Source organism: Carettochelys insculpta, chromosome 9 (genome assembly GCF_033958435.1).
Source record: "Carettochelys insculpta isolate YL-2023 chromosome 9, ASM3395843v1, whole genome shotgun sequence".
Classification (NCBI taxonomy): Eukaryota; Metazoa; Chordata; order Testudines; family Carettochelyidae; genus Carettochelys; species Carettochelys insculpta.
The window spans coordinates 64,474,600-64,494,405 of record NC_134145.1 but is presented as its reverse complement, the minus strand read 5'-3'; the positions used below and the strand labels follow the sequence as shown (position 1 = coordinate 64,494,405).

Sequence of the window (19,806 nt, the reverse complement as noted above, 5' to 3'; positions counted from 1 at the left end):
CCAATATCCACACGGCCCTATTGCTGTAACCCTTGTCCGTCATCCTCACTCATTTCAGTCACTTGAAGTTTTTAGATTAGAAACACTTCGGATCACCAAGTCTTCTGCGAAGAACCTGGCACACCTTGGGGGTGCTACAAAATACCAATACCCAAATGTTACAAATACACCTATCTCCAGAATGTCCAACTTGAAAAAGGTTGGCTTGGCCCTGTCCTCAACAAAACAAAAACTCATAAGGGCTGGTCAGGGTATGTTTTCTGCCTACACAAAGGAAAACAAGATGTCCTGTGGAATATTGCTGGGTTCCACCTTGTAGGGCTCGTAAAAAAAGTGATGTGATGTTCCTCCCTGCTTGTATATGAAGTGCTCAGATACTTAAGAATCTGCCTCAGCTAGAACTAGAAGTGCCCTGAAGGTGTTAAAGAGTACTCCAGAATCATATTTTATTGCAGACTGTTCTAATCACGATTCATCACAACACAGCTTCACTGCCCAGACACCACGGAGGCCAGAAGCCACTCCCCAATTTCAACCCGAGAATTCTTTGGAACTTTATTTTCCTGATTGTCCAGCTTGATAAGCACACCTAGCAACTTTCCACTGTTGCATATAACCGCCCATCTGACCACGCTGCCTACATGCTGCACATTCATTCCAGTCTTGAAGTAGACAGAAGATGTTGGCTCTTGGGGTACTGGGGGGGCCTCTGTGATGACTGCAAGCTGTGCAAGCACACTAATGGACCACCACAGAAATGTGGACATGTGAGAGCAGCCTGGGCGGGGGATGCAGAAGGAATGAGAGACAGGTAGGAGATACAGTGCTGTGTGAAGGCAAGGAACTTCTGCAGGCATATCAGAAGGTCAGGGATGCCAATTGGCAATCTGGTGGTCAATCCACAAATCTGCACTCAAAGCTGCTGGGCATTCTTGGTTGAGAGATCCGGCCAACAACTTGCAGACCTCTGTGAAAAAAGCTGTCCAGCAGCACTTTAAAGACTAACAAAATAACTTATTAGGTGGTGAGCTTTCGTGGGATAGACCCACTTCTTCAGACCACAGCCATATCAGAACAGATAGACAGAACAGTCTGTTCTGGTATGGGTATGGTCTGAAGAAGAGGGTCTATCCCACAAAAGCTCACCACCTAATAAATTATTGTGTTAGTCTTTAAAGTGCTGCTGGACTGCTTTTTTGTTTTGATAGTATATAGACTAACACGACTATTTCTCTGTTACTATTCAGACCTCTGTGGATACTGCCAAGAAGCTGGACTCACAGACCCCAAGAATGAGCAGAAAGGAAGAGGAATAATCCCTGCAGAACTTTCATCACCTGAAGCCTGCATTATGATGCAATCCCACCAGTGAGTGCTCAAGTGATACTTCACCATCTGCAGCAGCTCTGTGAATGCCACGAATAACCTTGAGTTGGTTCTCGCTATGTCCCACAGCAATCTCGCCCCCAAGAAATTACTATGTTCTGGAGGACCATGTATCCTGTACCCGCAACGTTTATAATTAGTGCAGAGCTTTGTAGGCTCCCAGCTTCTGTAGAGATGATGAAAAGCAAAGCAGGATGAGCATATTTGTGAGATTTTAAAGAAGGTTCACAAATTCTGGGATATAGGTGACATTATGGGATGGAAACAGCAGCAATCTGCAATACTGAACCCTTGTTCCCAGACACTCCAGCATGCTCACTTCTGTCCCACCCTGCACTGTCAAAACTTCCCAGAAGGTGGATGATGGCAGGTTGCACACTGATACCTACCTGTGGCATGCCACATTGTCCATCAACACAAGTGCTTCCAACGAGCATGCAAGCAAAAAAGTGATATACTAATGGCACCAGCTTTATGACCGTGTAATCTGCACCCAAGTTTTTAATGTAGACATAGCCTTACTCTAGAATTTGTGTCCACACAGAATAATTCCATGTGTAGACATGCAGTTGCAGGAGAAGACAGCAGGCATTTTACATAAGCAATACGCTCACAAAGACCTTACTTTTCAAGGAATGAACTGGCATTTTTCGTTTCTTACACTTATTCCATGAGCAGTTTGTCTTCAACCTTTAGCCCTTACATGAGCGTACAAGACAATGGATAAAGGCAATCTGCTTGCTGGAGGCCACGTGCAGCAACATTACCAAGAAACCTAGATGCCAAGTACTTCTGCATTCATGCACACACAGTGTGTAAGAATAAGTTACAAGTTGCAATAACAATATTATAATATTCTGCAGTAATATCAACTCTATCAGTATTCCCCATTTTAAGTATAGGAAGTATGTCTGAAACTCGTAAAACTAGAATGAAAAGATGTAAATAATTATACTAGAAGATTTACCTGGCATTGCTCAGGTCCTTGTTTTTGTTTCTCTTCTTGAAATTATTGTTAACATATCTCTTCAATGAAAACAAGAATTTTCTGTTGCCAAGAGAGACTAATCTGGACTAATGGACCACAGTTGTTTTTTTTTGTTTTTTTTTTTATTGCAGGAGGTTTAATAGCTTTGAATTTATAACATATTTAACACAGAGCTCTAACAATGTAGTACTACAGGAATTTGAAGGATTTGGGATTTTCTTCCTTTGACTGCCATATAGTAGAGAAGAAGCAGATCTGTGTAGCTTTGGGAAAACCTTTTCCTTTCCAAGCAATGCTCTAAATCAGGATTTCTCAAACTTCTCTGCACTGACCCCCTTTTGACAACAAAAATTACCGTGTGAGTCCAGGAGGGAGAACAAAAGCTTGAGCCTGCCCAAGCCCCACTGCTCATGTAGGGCGCCAAAGCCCAAGGACTTCAGTTCTAGCCACAGTGATTCTTCTTCAGCCCTGGGCCCCAGCAAGCCTCAGTCAGACCTGTTGAGGTTACAATCAACTTTGCGGTCATGACCCAGTTTGAGAACCACTGCTCTAGAAGGCCTTTCCCATTTAGTTAATCCCATTCCTCCTCCTCACCCCCTGCCCCAAAATGCACCAAAGCAGGAGAAAAAGGAAGCAATTACACCCTTTCCATACTGATGAAAAATAGCAGTTACAAAAATCTTTGGTCCACTCTGAGTGGCAGACAGGTACATTAGTGAGATTCCATAAGTAAGGCTGTTAACTGTGAAATAGAATTCCTAGTAACAATTATACAAACTGGAAGGCAAGATAGAGAGACAGTGTATGTAGGGGTTTGAAAAACTATTCAGATCATTAAAAACAAGAGTAAGCTTCCAGGACACTACCTGAAGAATAAGAAGCACTTTTACTCTTAAAAATCATTCATATGGTATGGTCAGGAAGTCAATCCCTGTTAAATGCACTCCCATGTGTGCAGAAGGCATTTACCTTTAGGCTCAGTAAGGCATCACCCTGTAGGAAACCTAATATATCAGTTATATTGGCAGATTGGGGTTTTTTTATTATAAGTCTGTCCTTTGCTTTACACCAGGTATTCTGCTTATACCATATGCTCATGTGTTGGTCAAACTGAAAAAATTTAGCTTAAAAACAAGAGGTATGATGACAGAAGGCTATGCTTTTCAGCCACCTCCCCTCAACGTCCAAGTCACCCAGAAAATAGCCATCTAGTATGTCAAGGACCGCATCAGTAGCTCCTCTTTGAGAGGACACAAAGATGGATAGGATACCATCATAAGCAGGTATTAGAACCAAGATGTGTTGTGCCACAAGAGCGTTTTAGTGTGCCTTGCTCTTTAATCAAATCTTGGGGGTTATTTAATTCACCTGTTAGAGTTGCAGGGGCTTTTCCATTAGCCCTTGATTACCATCTGGCAAGAAGGAGACCAATAAACAATTCATTTTTGGAGACCACTATAAATCCCTTTATATTAGATTTAGTGCCCTTCTGCTATGATTTGCTCTCTTGAGACTGTGCTATTCAAGTAGTATATTTAGGATTCACTACAGCCATTTTGAAACCATTTGGACAACAGCCTCTCCTAGTTTCTGTTCAACAATCTCAACCTCCAAGGCAAACAAGTCACTTTTCTGGCAACAAGAAGAGTGCCTGTTTTTTATGACCTTTGCTATGCTTATCAATTTTTCACTTTTTATGGTGGACCAGCTGTTAAGGACAAAGAAAAAAATTCCTTTCTGAGCATGGTTTCCTTTCTAAAGAGCCTAAAATGCAGCTCCCTCTGGCTAGCTTAGATGGCCATTAAGAAAATGGTTTTAAATTGCTCTACTTTTATTTCCTTGGTTGGGTTTTTCCCCCCCAAAGGCTACAAAGAGTTCCTGGGGTTATTCAGTACCATATTATAGCACCAAAAGGGATTCTTGGCTAGGAGAAAAACACACCTTAATTCAAGGTAACTAATGGCTTTGAGTGAAATTTGCAGTTTTCACACAAGGTATCAGATTAAGCCAAAGCTTATGGAGAAGCCAGAAATAAAAATGTATCCTGAAAAAGCAACTCCGTGGCTAAACACCGTGCTCAAAATAGCAGCATTATTTCAAGCACAGTATTCTGGTACCCTTCATCGTACAAAGCGTAGTGGAAACTTTGAAATGGCCACTTATTTCAAACTTCAGTGCCATGTGGACAGCAATGAAGTTTGAAATAAGTAAACTCAAAAACAAATTCCACAAACTGTGTAAGTTATTTTGAGTTAGAGCTAGAGTGTAACCATAGCTCTAGTGAGATGGTGGAATCTCCATCTCTAGAGGTTTTTAAGTCCTGGCTGGGATGACTTAGTTAGGATTGGTTCTGCTTGGGCAAGAGGCTGGACTTGACCTCCTGAGGTCTCCTTTAGCTCTAGGTTTCTATGAACACAGCTATGCTGACAGTTATATTTACCCTGAAAATGTATTTTGAAAATAGAGTTTTCATCAACACAGTTATCTTCATTCAGAGAAGTGGTGTGTCTTATACCAATCTGAAAAACCCTTCTGTCAGCAGTCTCCATTTACGCTACAGGACTGTGGTGCATAGCTACAGCTATAGCCCAAAACTCCCAGGCAAATGTATTGCTCAAGGCCTTGAAGAATGCCCCAGACCCTGTAAAAAGACCTCTTTTGCCCTTGCGGGATTGATTTTATATAATTTTATCATGTGGTTTTCCACAGCCTGTTTCATATGACTGTTCAGTCGAACAACTAACTGGCCACTGGGGGCCATACAACTTCCCAATGCTAGGAAAGATCTGCTCGAGATGCAAGTCAAAAAAAATTATATGTTGCAAGATTCAAAAGCTCTGAATAGAGAAATATTTCCATCAACTGGCAATAGGTCTAGCTTGAGAAGTCTGAGTGAGTATAAGTTGCAACTTCAATTTTTGTAACTAGGAAAGCATATCTAAACACAAAACAGTAGCAGGGGGTAGCCGTGTTAGTCTCTAGCTTCAAGAACAACAAAAAGTCCTGTGGCACCTTATAGACTAACAGATATTTTGGAGCATGAACTTTCGTGAGCAAAGACCCGCTTCATCAGATGCATGAGTGGGGGTACTGTTGAAACTGGGCCATTTCCACCTTGCTGAATAGACCTTGTCAGCTCTGGCCCTCCCCCTTTACTGGGACCCCACTCTTTAAATACCCCTCTGAAACCACCCCCCGGCCACTAATGCTTCTGATGAAGTGGGTCTTTGCCCATGAAAGCTTATGCTCCAAAGTATCTTTTAGTCTATAAGGCATCACAAGACTTTTTGTGATTCACAAAACAGTAGGAGCATTTCCCTGAAGGTTGTATTTTAAATTTCAGTGGGCAGGGGGGAAAACTTAAAATGCATCTTGATTAATGATCAAACAATTTTCCTGCAAAAGAGAAAGTCACTTCCTGTAGCTTTTGAGGAAGGGTTAGGAGCACATTTTCTTCATATTCAGTTAAGCTTAGACTTTACCACAAAATTGAGATGTTACTAAAAGTAGAGGAAATAATGCTTATTAGTAACATTCAAGGATAACATTTGTTCAGATATTAACACCAATTCATAGCACCCTGCCATTTATCATTAGCTTCCATCACAACTAGTGGTCATTTGTGAAAAAGCTCTCTTTCCACTTCCAGCAAAAGAAGCTTGAAATCTACTAATGGAAATAATTTATCTAAGTGTGATTTTAAAGTATGAAACTTTAATTAGAATAACCAAAAATATTTTGAAATGTGACTTTACTGAAAAAAAGCATTTCAGTAAGAGACAAACTTCTCACACAATTTTCCTATTTGTTTGGTAATTAAGAATTAGCGGTTCTAGTGTAATGATGGCCAGTCCCAGAAACTAGTAAGACCTGAGGAGGCCTTCTAGTCCAACCTCCTGCTAAAAGCAGTACCAATCCCAACTAAATCATCTCAGCCATGAAAAACAAAAAAAGTAACAAAACAAAACAAAAAATAATTTCAAGTTTCCATCCTGAACTACTAAAATGTTTAAAAAGGTTAAATTTTGCTGTACGTAATCACAAGCAATTTTATTTTCTCTGCTTTTGTTATCTTAAAAATAATTTGTTTTGAGATCACACACACACCCCCACTGGTAAGAGGGGACATATGGAAAATTTCTGGCCAAAAAATAATGGTCCTTTTCAGCTGTGTATGTTTGTCAATCAGAATGAAAATGCTTGGGTAACCTTACAAAGGGGAATATTGAAACTTGATATTGAGTCAGTTTATAAAACGAGACATGGGCTATGTCTAAACTGTGGACCTTACAGTGGGACAGCTAGGCTGTTGTACAGGTCTCCAGTGTAGCTGTTCTTCGGTGACAGGTGACAGCTCTCCTGCCAGCATGAATAAAAAAAAACAAAGAGTAGCATTATCTGTGTCAGCAGCAGAGCTTCTCCTATACAAATATTTTTGCCAGTGAAACTCATGTTGGTCAGGGTATATTTTTTACATCCTTGACTGACACGAGTACTTTTGTGAGTAAAACTTAAGTAGACAGCTTTAAAAGCTTTTTCAGGCACTACAATAAAAGTTGTAAACCCAAGGTAATTATTTTTCTCACCCCATTTTTGATATGCAAAACAGACTTACAACCTGGGAAATGAGGAAGGATGAAGGTTTTAAAAGGAGCACTCAAGGAAGACAAAGCCATGGCTGAGAAGAAAAAAAAATTGTTTGCATTGGTCTTTGCCGCAGAGGATCTGAAGGAGTCTCCCATACCACAATCAATAGGTGACAGAGGAGGAACAGTCCCAGATTAGCATGTCAGCTGAGCATGTTTTTTGAACAAACTGACTACAGCTGTAGTAAATCACCAGGACAAAATTGTACTCATCCAAGATTTCTGAAGAAACTCAAATACGAAACTGCAGAACTACCGACCTGGGACATAACCTATCACTCAAATCAATCTCAGTACCCAACGACTGGAGGACAGCTAACATAAACACTGATTTGTTAAAAAAAGGGTGCAAAGGCAACCCTGATAACTACAGTTCAGTAAGTCTAATTTCACTGCCAAGAAAATTGATTGATCAGACAAATAAATGAATATGGTATGCTGGAGAAAAGTCAACATAGCTTTAGTCCATGGAAACTACACCTCAAACTATTAGAATTCTTTGAGGATGTCAAACAAGCATGTGGAAAAAGTGATCTAGCACACTTGGACTTTCAGAAAGCTTTTGATAAAGACTCTCAAAGGCTCTTAAAAAATAAGCTGTCATGAGAAAACAGGGAAGGTCCTCTCATTGGTCAGTAACTGGTTAAAAGATAGGAAACAAAAGGTAGGGATAAGTTATCTGTTTTCACTATGTACATAGTTCTCCAAAGAGTCTATAGTTGAACCAGTGTTGTTCGACGTATTCTTAAATGATATGGGGAAATAAAGGGTGAACATTAAAGTGGCAAAGTTTGAAGACAATACTAAATTACCTGAGAAAGTTGAGTCCAAAGCTGATTTTGAAGAACTGCAGAAGGATCTTGTTGAAAGCAAGGCATGAGAAGTCATTCTTCTATTCTACTTAGTGCTGATTAGGCCTCAATTGGAGTATTATGTTCAGTTCTGGGCACCACAAGAAAGATGGGGAGAAACTGGAGACGGTCCAGAGAAGAGCAACAAGAACGATTAGAGATCTAGAGAACATGAGCTATGAGGGAAGACTGAAAGAACTAAAACTTGTTTAGTTTAGAAAAGAGAAGACTTAGAAGGGACATAATAGCGGTTTTCACATACCTAAAAGAGGGCTCCAAGGAGGGAGAAAAATTGTTCTCTTTGGCCTCTGAGAATAGGACAAGGTGCAATGAGCTTAAACCGCAGCAAAGGAGGTTTAGGTTGAACATCAGAAAAATTTTCCCAACTGTCCGAGTGGATAAACACTGGAATAAATTGCCTAGGGAGGTTGCAGGCAAGCTCCATCACTGGAGATATTTAAGAGCAGGTTAGACAGACATCTATCAGGGACTGTCTAGACAGTGCTTTGTCCTGCCAGGTGGGCAGGGGACTGGACTCAATGACTTTTCGAGGTCTCTTCCAGTTCTAATGTTCTATGATCTTACAAAACTAGGTGACTGGTCAACAAAAATTGTAGACGAAATCCCATGTTGATAAATGCAAAGTAACACACATTAGGAAATAATTCCAACTACACAAATAAAATTGAGGTCTAGATTAACTGTTGCCATTCAAGAAACGGCTTAGAATCATTATGGATAGTTTTCTGAAAACATCTACTCAGTGTGCAGTAGCAGTCAATAAAGTAGACAAAATTTTATGAACCATTAAGAAAAGGGTAGCAATTAAGATGAAAATATCAAAATGCCACAACATAAGTCAATTGTATGTTCACACCATTGCCTGACATCTAGATGCCCCATTTTAAAACAAAATAGTAGAACTGAAAAACACACAGAGAAGAGCAACAAGAAGTATTAGATGTACAGGACTGCTTCTTTATACGAAGAGATTAAAAAGACAGGGACTGTTCATCTTAGAAAAGAAAAGAAAGGGAGATTTGATTGAAGTCTATAAAATCATAAATGGTATGTGGAAGTCAACAAGGAACTATTATTTATCCCTTCATATTAAACATGACCCAGAAGGCCATCTGATGAAATTAACTGGCAGCGCATTTAAAATAAATCCACAGAATGTCTTTGTACAACACACCATCTCTGGACCTCATTACCAGGGGATGTTGTGAAAAAGAAAAGTACAATTTCCATTAAAAAAAAAAAAAAGATATAAGGAGGTTCCTGGAGGAAAGGTCCATCAATGTCTCTTCGTCCAGATCATCAGGGATGCAATCCCCGTGTTCTGGGACTCCCTAAACCTCTGGCTGGCAGAAGCTGTAAATGGCAGCAGAGTACAAATCACTCAATATATTGCCCTTCTATGTTCATTCCCTCTGTGGCATCCCTAACTAGACATCCATTGGGCTCACTATGGCTGTGTTATGTAACTAACTGGACTCAAAGTACTGCTCCAAGTGTACATAAACTGGTGAAAAAGCAAAATCATCTCACTTTGCAGTTATAACCACCTTGTGGGATAACACCACCAGTAATAGGGACAATATTTTCAGAAATCAGTGACTAAGTTGATGCAGTTCAGCTTCAGCCAAGACCTAACTTGAGCTGAACACTGGGAAAACAGACACATTTGGGTTTGATGGAAGAAATGATACAGTGCTGAGTGAGAAAGTAGTGTTACCAATCTCCTCTATCAACTTCCCACACAAACCGAATAGGAGATATCATGGAATAAGACAGAAGGGTGGCCATATAGTTAAGACACTGGACAGGGACTTCCAAGATATGCTCAAAACTTACCTCTGGCACAAACTTCCTTGATATTTGTGCCTCAGTTCTCAAAGAGCAGATGATACAATTTTCCTAGGTCGCTATGATGTTGAGAAGATAAGTTGACTTAACGGGAAAGGTGATCCGACACTATAACGATATGGGCCATAAGAATAAAATACTAGGGAGTTCCACAAGTACTATAAAATGGTGTATCATATTGGGGAAAACAAAACAAAAAAAAAATCAATTACTTGACCCTAGTGACAGATACATCAACAATACACTTACTGGAAAGACTGATATCACGTGGGTCTCTTTTCTTTAAGACAGCAGGATTGATTCTCAAAACCAGCTCTATTCTCTTTCATATCCTGTCCTAACAAAGGAATCAAAAGGTAACTCTTAAAACTCCAGATAAGGCAAAAACTTTTCCCACACATTTCTCCAAGATGATGATGTAGACAGGACTATTGTTAGTAGAATTGTCAGCATCAAGAGATGGCTTCTTGATAATGGACATAACTGTTCTGATATGTTGGCCTCTGAGTGGAGGACTTAACACACAGATAAAAGTGAACATAAAACATTTCCCCTTCATGGCTTTATTTGCTAGCAGAGACATTGAGTCAAGCTGTAGGTCACAACTCAAAGCTCCCCACTATCTTTAAGTGTCATGTATATCCAACAACATTCCTACAAACAGGACATGCAGAAGGATCTGCCATTATACAGGCAGGCAGCTACTGCAAAACTGATCAATCTTGTCACACATTCAACTACTTCCAAACAAATAGAGACCACACACACACACCATACTGTCCACAGCCCAGATGATTTCAGGTTGTTTGAGCTTTGATAGAAGTTATAGTGGAGAAGAAAATCTTCACTCCTATCATATTCAAGGCACATGATTTAAAAACAGTTCTTTCTGGGTGATCAGTCAAACTGTGAACTTAATTTCTGCTCCTCATGCTCTGGCTACTTTATATTTCATCTGTTGACTGATGACTGTGAGGATGGTGCTAAGGAAGATGATATTTACAAACTACTGTGTTAACATTAGAGGGTAAAAGATTAACTCCTGAGTCTTACAAATAGTATGATCCACGAGGTGCACTGTTGTTCACATCAGAAAATGTTAATTTCAGAGGACAAATATAACAGGTTCTATGCATCTACTGCAGCAAAGCTAAGCTTTGACAACGGATTGTGTAAACTTACAAGACCATAATAAAATAATCTTCACTAGCACTTCTGACAATCCCAACATTGAAACAAGTATTGCCACCTTCATCTATTGAGACAAGAAGCTGGTACATGCCCACATATATTCTAACAGCCATTGGATCTTGAGTCAGGGTCTTACCAGCATTGTTGTCATTCCCTACACTTGGAATTTTGCACCAAATAATTGAAAATGCTGCACCCAATATTTTAAAATTATTTTTATTTTATTTGTCAAGACATCATTATGATCATATATGTTTCAATTATTTTGGCAATTTATTTCAAAATACCTGCCAGCAACTGTCTGTACCAATACAGAAAACAAAAAAGACTTGGGAAATTTTTTTTGACAAACAGATTCCTTACTAAGCATATTACCAGGCAACTCATTTAAACTGCAATGCAAAAAAATATATGCCATGCCCTTTAGAAGCAGTGCAAAGGCTGGGGGAAGTCAGTGTCAGAGGAGTTGAGGCAGGGGAACTTGCAGGGTTGTTGGATGTGGGTGGGAGAACAGCTGCTACAGAGCCACCAAACTGTAATCCCCACCTTCTCTGTCAGACACACTTACTGTGCGTGGTTCTGCAAACCCTTCCTCCACTTGGTGGGCAAAAGACAAGCGTAGCACCTCTCCAACAGAACGTATTTTCTCCAGGAAAGAAATTCTGCATGACACATGACTTGTGCATGTGCTCAGCAGCACAGAATTCCTCCAAGAGCGCTTTCTATGGATGCTAATGGAACTTTGGTCAAAAGGTCAGGATGACCAAAAAACAAGATTCAACAGAAAATCAGCATGAGAATGGTCCTTTCAGAACCCATAATCATATTTTACTCATACCCTGAATTCTCATGAGGTGGGTGCACAGACAGTTTTTAAATGTGAGGGTCTCCCCTTTCAACGGGATGCAACCAACACAACCTCCTTTATTAAATCAACCTTGACTAGTGCTATCTGATTGCCATCTAGAGACTGCTGGACCATCCGTAAAGGGCTCATAATGTGTGTCAAGTCAAGACCTACGCTTCCTATAAGCTGAACTGTTTGCCACGCAGGAGATTCAGGTGCTGCCCAGCTGATTAGCAGAGTGACCAAAGCCAACTGCAGTGGGAAGCATGTGGGAAGAACCCTATACATCCACACATGCCTTGGTTCCCATAAAAAAATTTATTCTGCCCATGGGTGGAAAAAGTTAGAGACGACACTTTACAAGACCCCATACATTAAAATAATGGAGAATGGTAATTTTGGATAACAGCCAATAGCCCTTCCTTAAACAACATGAGTCACAGAACAGGGTTCCTGGCATTCGATGCTCCAGGATGATAAACACCAAACAAATGGTCAACCCCTATGAAAGAAATGAACAAGGAGGCAGAATCCCTTACAATTTATCTCCTTCAAAATCCTGCCCTCAATACACTCATTCCTCATTTAACAAGTACACTTCTTACAAGTACTCACTGAAACAAGGGACGCACATAACTACCTTCTTTCACTAAACAAGTGAACTTTCCCCACTTATATGAGCCAGCCACGGGGTCCCTGGCCAGGGGGTAGCGAGACCTGCAGCTGGAGCCTTCTCCCTCCCTTCCCTCAGACATGCAGCTGTGTGGCTGGGGGAAGAAAGGGAGAAGGCTCTTAGCCTGGTTCCCTCCCCTGTGCTGAGGGGAACATGAAACTAACCAGCCATGAGCTGATCAGTTTCCAGGTCCTGCAAGCCAGGGGTAGATTGGAACCAGCCTGCCTCTGGTTCCCAACTCTTGCCACTCTGGGAGCCAGGAAACTGACCAGGCCTGGTGGTTCCTGGCTCCCCTCCCCTTACAGGAAAATTCAAGTTATACAGGGGTTGCAGGAACAACCGCAGGGTACCTCGAGGATTTACTATATTAGTCCTGCCACCCATCCTGCAGACCTCACCCTTGGCCAGGTTTTAACCCCCGCCCCCCAAGGTCCCAAACTGCCACCCACCTTTAGACCCCCGCCAGCAGCCCCAAACCACCCCCAGCCTTAGACTCTCCCTGCAGCCCCAAACTGCCCCCAGGCTTAGACACCTCCAAGCAGCCCCAAACAGCACCCAGCCTTACACCCCCAAACTTCCCCCAGTCTTAGACCCTCCTGCATCCCTAAATAGCCCCAACCTTAGACATTCCTCCTCCTCCCCCTGCAGCCTCTTCCTCGGGGTGGGGGAGGTTGGGGGTTACTAGACTGGGTGGCTCCCCCAGCCCTCCTGCTCCCAAAAGGTAACAGTCATTAAAACAAATTAACTCAGTTGTTAAGGTTTCAGCACCTAGGCATCAGGGAGTTGCCGTCCCGAGTGATAAAGGTAGCTGCTGGAGATGGCAGCTATCTCTGTTGATAGATATCCGTCTGAGGCAGCAGTGTTAAGAAACTGCAAATGGCTTCTCTAACAGCCACGTGCAGCTGGGAACTGCCCAGCTGGCGACCTTTAAGAAATCTATTGGGACCCATGTTTGGGAATTCCTGCTCTACATACATACACTGTCTTATTTCTGGTGCCAAACTACTCAAATATTTCAGAAAAGTACCTGAACTCAACTGGTTTATGTCAAGTTACAAGCACTTGGAACAAACTGGCGACTTTTACATGTATTTTAATGGAAATTTAGTGTCGCTCTTATGAGTTTTCGCCAACAAGCAGACATTTGGGAACCAACTGTGCTCGTCTAGCAAGGGATGATTGTAAATCCAATGCAGAGCAATGATGGTCAGGATTCTCTGCAGCCAAAGCTTATGATCGCTAAGGGCCACACCATATCCCCTCATCAAGACAAGTGCAATAAAATCAGTGAGTAGAGGTAAGAGACAATTAATTGTGAGCCAAAAGCAAGGGAACAGTAAGAGGTATGCCAAGATGAGCGGAGACTGATGAACGTAAAGGACAACAGCTGAAGTCAGGACTGGGACTTGCTGCTCGTGCTTTGCGTGTCACTCTACTATATCTTCTGCATTATCCCATTTTTCCTGGAACTGATAGTGCCATAATGGGCTTTGGATGCCAAGGAAGTGGAGCATTTGGGGATGCAGAGGGCTGTTACACAACAGAACCTCCTTGTCCTATTCTCCCCACCTCACTCTCAGAAAGAAGGAAGTTCAACTGCACAGTTTTCATCCAGAAAACCAGTTAAGGATGAATCCACACCAGGCCACACTTTCCAAGTTTACATTCCCTAAAATGCAACCCCACACTCTATCTAGTAGCCTCTTCTTTCTCCTCTCAGGTGCTAAAACTGGGACAGTTAGAAGTGTGGGGTTCTGAACAAGATTTCTGAATAAAACAGAGGGCAGGGAAGAAATCAACAGAAACCAGCAGACTTATTTCCACCAACAGCCATACTTCATGCAATCACACCACTCCATCCCCACTACACCAGCTACTGAGAGGCTCTCATCCTCACCCACACCCATAAAGAACCACACAAGTACCTCAGCACTCCTATAACACCCCAGCTGTGCACTCCCTACATATCACCCCACAACCCTGCTCTGAAAACCCAGCACACAACTGTGCTCCCCACACTCCCCCACCCAATCCAACCCCCCTCAATCCCACCATGCTTCTTTCACCTCTCACAGCCCCATATACCAGCCCCACAGTTACCCTCCCCTACCCACACCCCAGCCCTAATCCCCTCTTAGCACCACAATGTCTCTCCTCTGGCAGTGCCCCACAAGCCACACTGTCCCTCTGCCAAACTGCACACACTAACCCCCTTTCCATCTCACAGCACCCAGACCAGGCCAGCAACAATCCCACAACCCCCAACCATACACACACTCCACATTCCCCTTAATCCCACCCCACACTCTACACCAGAACTACCACTTGTGGACCCAGAACCCCCATCCCGACAACCCAACATTCACCTACCCCATCCCACATTTTGCCTCCACCACTACACCTCCCTCACAACCCTCACACCTGCAACCCACAACACCCACACCAAATTCTACTTAAACCTCCTACCAGCCCCAAAACCCATCTAGCCTCACACCACAATCAAATGCAAACCTAATCCCAACTCTGTCCCCAGCCCCACATCTACCCTACTGCACACACCCCATCACACTGCACCGTACCGCTACCCGCAATCTCCTGCCAGCCCCAAACACACCTACAACCACCCACCCAAACAAATCCAACACCCCCAACTCTGCCCCCAGCCCCACACCCCCGCATCCACCCCATCAAACCCCACACTGCACTGTACCCCTACCCGCAATCTCCTGCCAGACCCACAGCCCCAAGCCTACCTACAACCACCCCCAAACAAATCCAACACCCCCAACTCTGCCCCCACCCCAAACCCCCGCATGCACCCCATCACACCCCACACTGCACCGTACCCCTACCCACAATCTCCTGCTAGCCCCACAGACCCAGACCCACCTACAACGACCCCCAAACAAATCCAACACCCCCAACACTGCCAACAGCCCACAACCCCGCATGCACCTCATCGCAGCCCACACTGCACCTCACCCCTACCCCAATCTACCGCCAGCCCCACAGCCCCAAACCCACCTACAACCACCCCAAACAAATCCAACACCCCAACTCTGCCTCCAGTCCCACACCCCCACATCCACCCCATCAAACCCCACACTGCACCGTACCCCTACCCGCAATCTCCTGCAAGACCCACAGCCCCAAACCCACCAAAACAAATCCAACACCCCAACTCTGCCCCCAGTCCTACACCCCCACATCCACCCCATCGCAGCCTACACTGCACCGTACCCCTACCCGCAATCTCCTGCAAGACCCATAGCCCCAAACCCACGTACAACACCCCAACTCTGCCCCCAGCCCCACACCCCCGCACCCACCCCATCACACCCCACACTGCACCGTACCCCTACCCGTAATCTCCTGCCAGACCCACAGCCCCAAACCCACCTACAACCACCCCAAACAAATCCAACACCCCAACTCTGCCCCCAGTCCCACACCCCCACATCCACCCCATCAAACCCCACACTGCACCGTACCCCTACCCGCAATCTCCTGCAAGACCCACAGCCCCAAACCCACCAAAACAAATCCAACACCCCAACTCTGCCCCCAGTCCTACACCCCCACATCCACCCCACCGCAGCCTACACTGCACCGTACCCCTACCCGCAATCTCCTGCAAGACCCATAGCCCCAAACCCACGTACAACACCCCAACTCTGCCCCCAGCCCCACACCCCCGCACCCACCCCATCACACCCCACACTGCACCGTACCCCTACCCGCAATCTCCTGCCAGACCCACAGCCCCAAACCCACCTACAACCACCCCAAACAAATCCAACACCCCAACTCTGCCCCCAGTCCCACACCCCCACATCCACCCCATCAAACCCCACACTGCACCGTACCCCTACCCGCAATCTCCTGCAAGACCCACAGCCCCAAACCCACCAAAACAAATCCAACACCCCAACTCTGCCCCCAGTCCTACACCCCCACATCCACCCCATCGCAGCCTACACTGCACCGTACCCCTACCCGCAATCTCCTGCAAGACCCATAGCCCCAAACCCACGTACAACACCCCAACTCTGCCCCCAGCCCCACACCCCCGCACCCACCCCATCACACCCCACACTGCACCGTACCCCTACCCGCAATCTCCTGCCAGACCCACAGCCCCAAGCCTACCTACAACCACCCCCAAACAAATCCAACACCCCCAACTCTGCCCCCACCCCAAACCCCCGCATGCACCCCATCACACCCCACACTGCACCGTACCCCTACCCGCAATCTCCTGCAAGACCCACAGCCCCAAACCCACCAAAACAAATCCAACACCCCAACTCTGCCCCCAGTCCTACACCCCCACATCCACCCCATCGCAGCCTACACTGCACCGTACACCTACCCGCAATCTCCTGCAAGACCCACAGCCCCAACCCCACCTACACCCCAACTCTGCCCTCAGCCCCACACCCCCGCACCCACCCCATCACACCCCACACTGCACCGTACCCCTACCCGCAATCTCCTGCCAGCCCCACAGCCCCAACCCCACCTACACCCCAACTCTGCCCCCAGCCCCACACCCCCGCACCCCATCACACCCCACACTGCACCGTACCCCTACCCGCAATCTCCTGCCAGCCCCACAGCCCCAAACCCACCTACACCCCAACTCTGCCCCCAGCCCCACACCCACACCCCATCACACCCCACACTGCACCGTACCCCTACCCGCAATCTCCTGCCAGACCCACAGCCCCAAACCCACCTACACCCCAACTCTGCCCCCAGCCCCACACGCCCGCCAGCCCCGCGACCCGGCTCTCCCCTCCCCCCACAGTGCCGGGGGGTGGGGGACGTGACGCGCCGCTCGCCCGCGGGGAGGAGCGGCCGGCGGGGGGGCCCGGGGCCCCGGGGGGCTCTTACCTCCGACCCGGTACATGTTGGCGGCCATGCCCGGGCCGGGCCTGCGCCGCTCCCGCCGCGCTGCCTCCAGGTGCCGGAGCCGCTGGAAAATGGAGGCTGGAGCAGCCGGGAGGGGGAGGGGAGAGAGGGAATTAAAGGGGCCGCGCCGGCGGGAGGGGGAGGGGCAGGGGCAGGACGGGGGTGAGCGCCGGGCGGGGGGGAGCGAGTGGGGACAGGGGAGCGCGGGCAGGCGGCCAGAACGGGGGTGGGGGCCACCCAGCCGGGGGGAGGGGCGGGGGGTAGATCAGAGGTGGGAGGGGCGTCGTAAGGAGCGGGGGGGTAGATGAGAGGTGGGAGGGGCGGCGTGAGGAGCGGGGGGTAGATGAGGGGTGGGAGGGGCGGCGTGAGGAGCGGGGGGTAGATGAGAGGTGGGAGGGGCGGCGTGAGGAGCGGGGGGTAGATGAGAGGTGGGAGGGGCGGCGTGAGGAGCGGGGGGTAGATGAGAGGTGGGAGGGGCGGCGTGAGGAGCGGGGGGTAGATGAGAGGTGGGAGGGGCGGCGTGAGGAGCGGGGGGTAGATGAGAGGTGGGGGGGCGGCGTGAGGAGCGGGGGGGTAGATGAGAGGTGGGGGGGGCGGCGTGAGGAGCGGGGGGTAGATGAGAGGTGGGAGGGGCGGCGTGAGGAGCGGGGGGTAGATGAGAGGTGGGAGGGGCGGCGTGAGGAGCGGGGGGGTAGATGAGAGGTGGGAGGGGCGGCGTAAGGAGCGGGGGGGTAGATGAGGGGTGGGAGGGGCGGCGTGAGGAGCAGGGGGTAGATGAGAGGTGGGGGGGCGGCGTGAGGTGCGGGGGGTAGATGAGAGGTGGGAGGGGCGGCGTGAGGAGCGGGGGGTAGATGAGAGGTGGGGGGGCGGCGTGAGGTGCGGGGGGTAGATGAGAGGTGGGAGGGGCGGCGTGAGGAGCAGGGGGTAGATGAGAGGTGGGGGGGCGGCGTGAGGTGCGGGGGGTAGATGAGAGGTGGGAGGGGCGGCGTGAGGAGCGGGGGGGTAGATGAGAGGTGGGGGGGGCTGCGTGAGGAGCGGGGGGGTAGATGAGAGGTGGGAGGGGCGGCGTGAGGAGCGGGGGGTAGATGAGAGGTGGGAGGGGCGGCGTGAGGTGCAGGGGGTAGATCAGAGGTGGGAGGGGCGGCGTGAGGAGCAGGGGGGTAGATCAGAGGTGGGAGGGGCGGCGTGAGGAGCAGGGGGGGTAGATGAGAGGTGGGAGGGGCGGCGTGAGGAGCAGGGGGGTAGATGAGTGGTGGGGGGGCGGCGTGAGGTGCGGGGGGTAGATGAGAGGTGGGAGGGGCGGCGTGAGGAGCGGGGGGTAGATCAGAGGTGGGAGGGGCGGCGTGAGGAGCGGGGGGTAGATCAGAGGTGGGAGGGGCGGCGTGAGGAGCGGGGGGTAGATCAGAGGTGGGAGGGGCGGCGTGAGGAGCAGGGGGGGTAGATGAGAGGTGGGAGGGGCGGCGTGAGGAGCAGGGGGTAGATGAGAGGTGGGGGGGCGGCGTAAGGAGCGGGGGGTAGATCAGAGGTGGGAGGGGCGGCGTAAGGAGCGGGGGGTAGATCAGAGGTGGGAGGGGCGGCGTGAGGAGCGTGGGGTAGATGAGAGGTGGGAGGGGCAGCGTGAGGAGCAGGGGGTAGATGAGAGGTGGGAGGGGCGGCGTGAGGAGCGTGGGGTAGATGAGAGGTGGGAGGGGCAGCGTGAGGAGCAGGGGGTAGATGAGAGGTGGGAGGGGCGGCGTAAGGAGCAGGGGGTAGATGAGAGGTGGGGGGGCGGCGTGAGGAGCAGGGGGTAGATGAGAGGTGGGGGGGCGGCGTGAGGAGCCGGGGGGGTAGATGAGAGGTGGGAGGGGCGGCGTGAGGAGCAGGGGGTAGATGAGAGGTGGGAGGGACGGCGTAAGGAGCAGGGGTAGATGAGAGGTGGGGGGGCGGCGTAAGGAGCAGGGGGTAGATGAGAGGTGGGAGGGGCGGCGTAAGGAGCGGGGGGGTAGATGAGAGGTGGGAGGGGCCGCGTGAGGAGCAGGGGGGGTAGATGAGAGGTGGGAGGAGCGGGGGGTAGATGAGAGGTGGGGGGGCGGCGTAAGGAGCGGGGGGGTAGATGAGAGGTGGGAGGGGCGGCGTGAGGAGCGGGGGGTAGATGAGAGGTGGGGGGGGCGGCGTGAGGAGCGGCGGGTAGATGAGAGGTGGGAGGGGCGGCGTGAGGAGCGGGGGGGTAGATGAGAGGTGGGAGGGGCAGCGTGAGGAGCGGGGGGTAGATGAGAGGTGGGGGGGGCGGCGGCGTGAGGAGCGGGGGGTAGATGAGAGGTGGGAGGGGCGGCGTGAGGAGCAGGGGGGTAGATGAGAGGTGGGGGGGGCGGCGTGAGGAGCGGCGGGTAGATGAGAGGTGGGAGGGGCGGTGTGAGGAGCGGGGGGGTAGATGAGAGGTGGGAGGGGCGGCGTGAGGAGCG

General features: G+C 48.3%; 1 protein-coding gene across 6 annotated transcripts in view; it reads right to left on the bottom strand.

Annotated features, from left to right (window-relative positions):
• The window catches only part of MTA1 (metastasis associated 1), a 112,966-nt gene extending 95,497 nt beyond the window's left edge, over positions 1-17,469 (bottom strand). For 5 of the 6 annotated variants that reach the window (XM_075003516.1, XM_075003517.1, XM_075003519.1 and 2 more), the window contains exon 1: positions 17,348-17,469. In XM_075003516.1, the coding sequence (XP_074859617.1) occupies positions 17,348-17,375 (28 nt within the window). In that variant the 5' untranslated portion in view covers positions 17,376-17,469. The remainder of the gene's footprint in view (positions 1-17,347) is intronic. The other variant, XM_075003518.1, reaches the window with a different exon arrangement.
• Between the last annotated feature and the right edge of the window lie 2,337 nt (positions 17,470-19,806).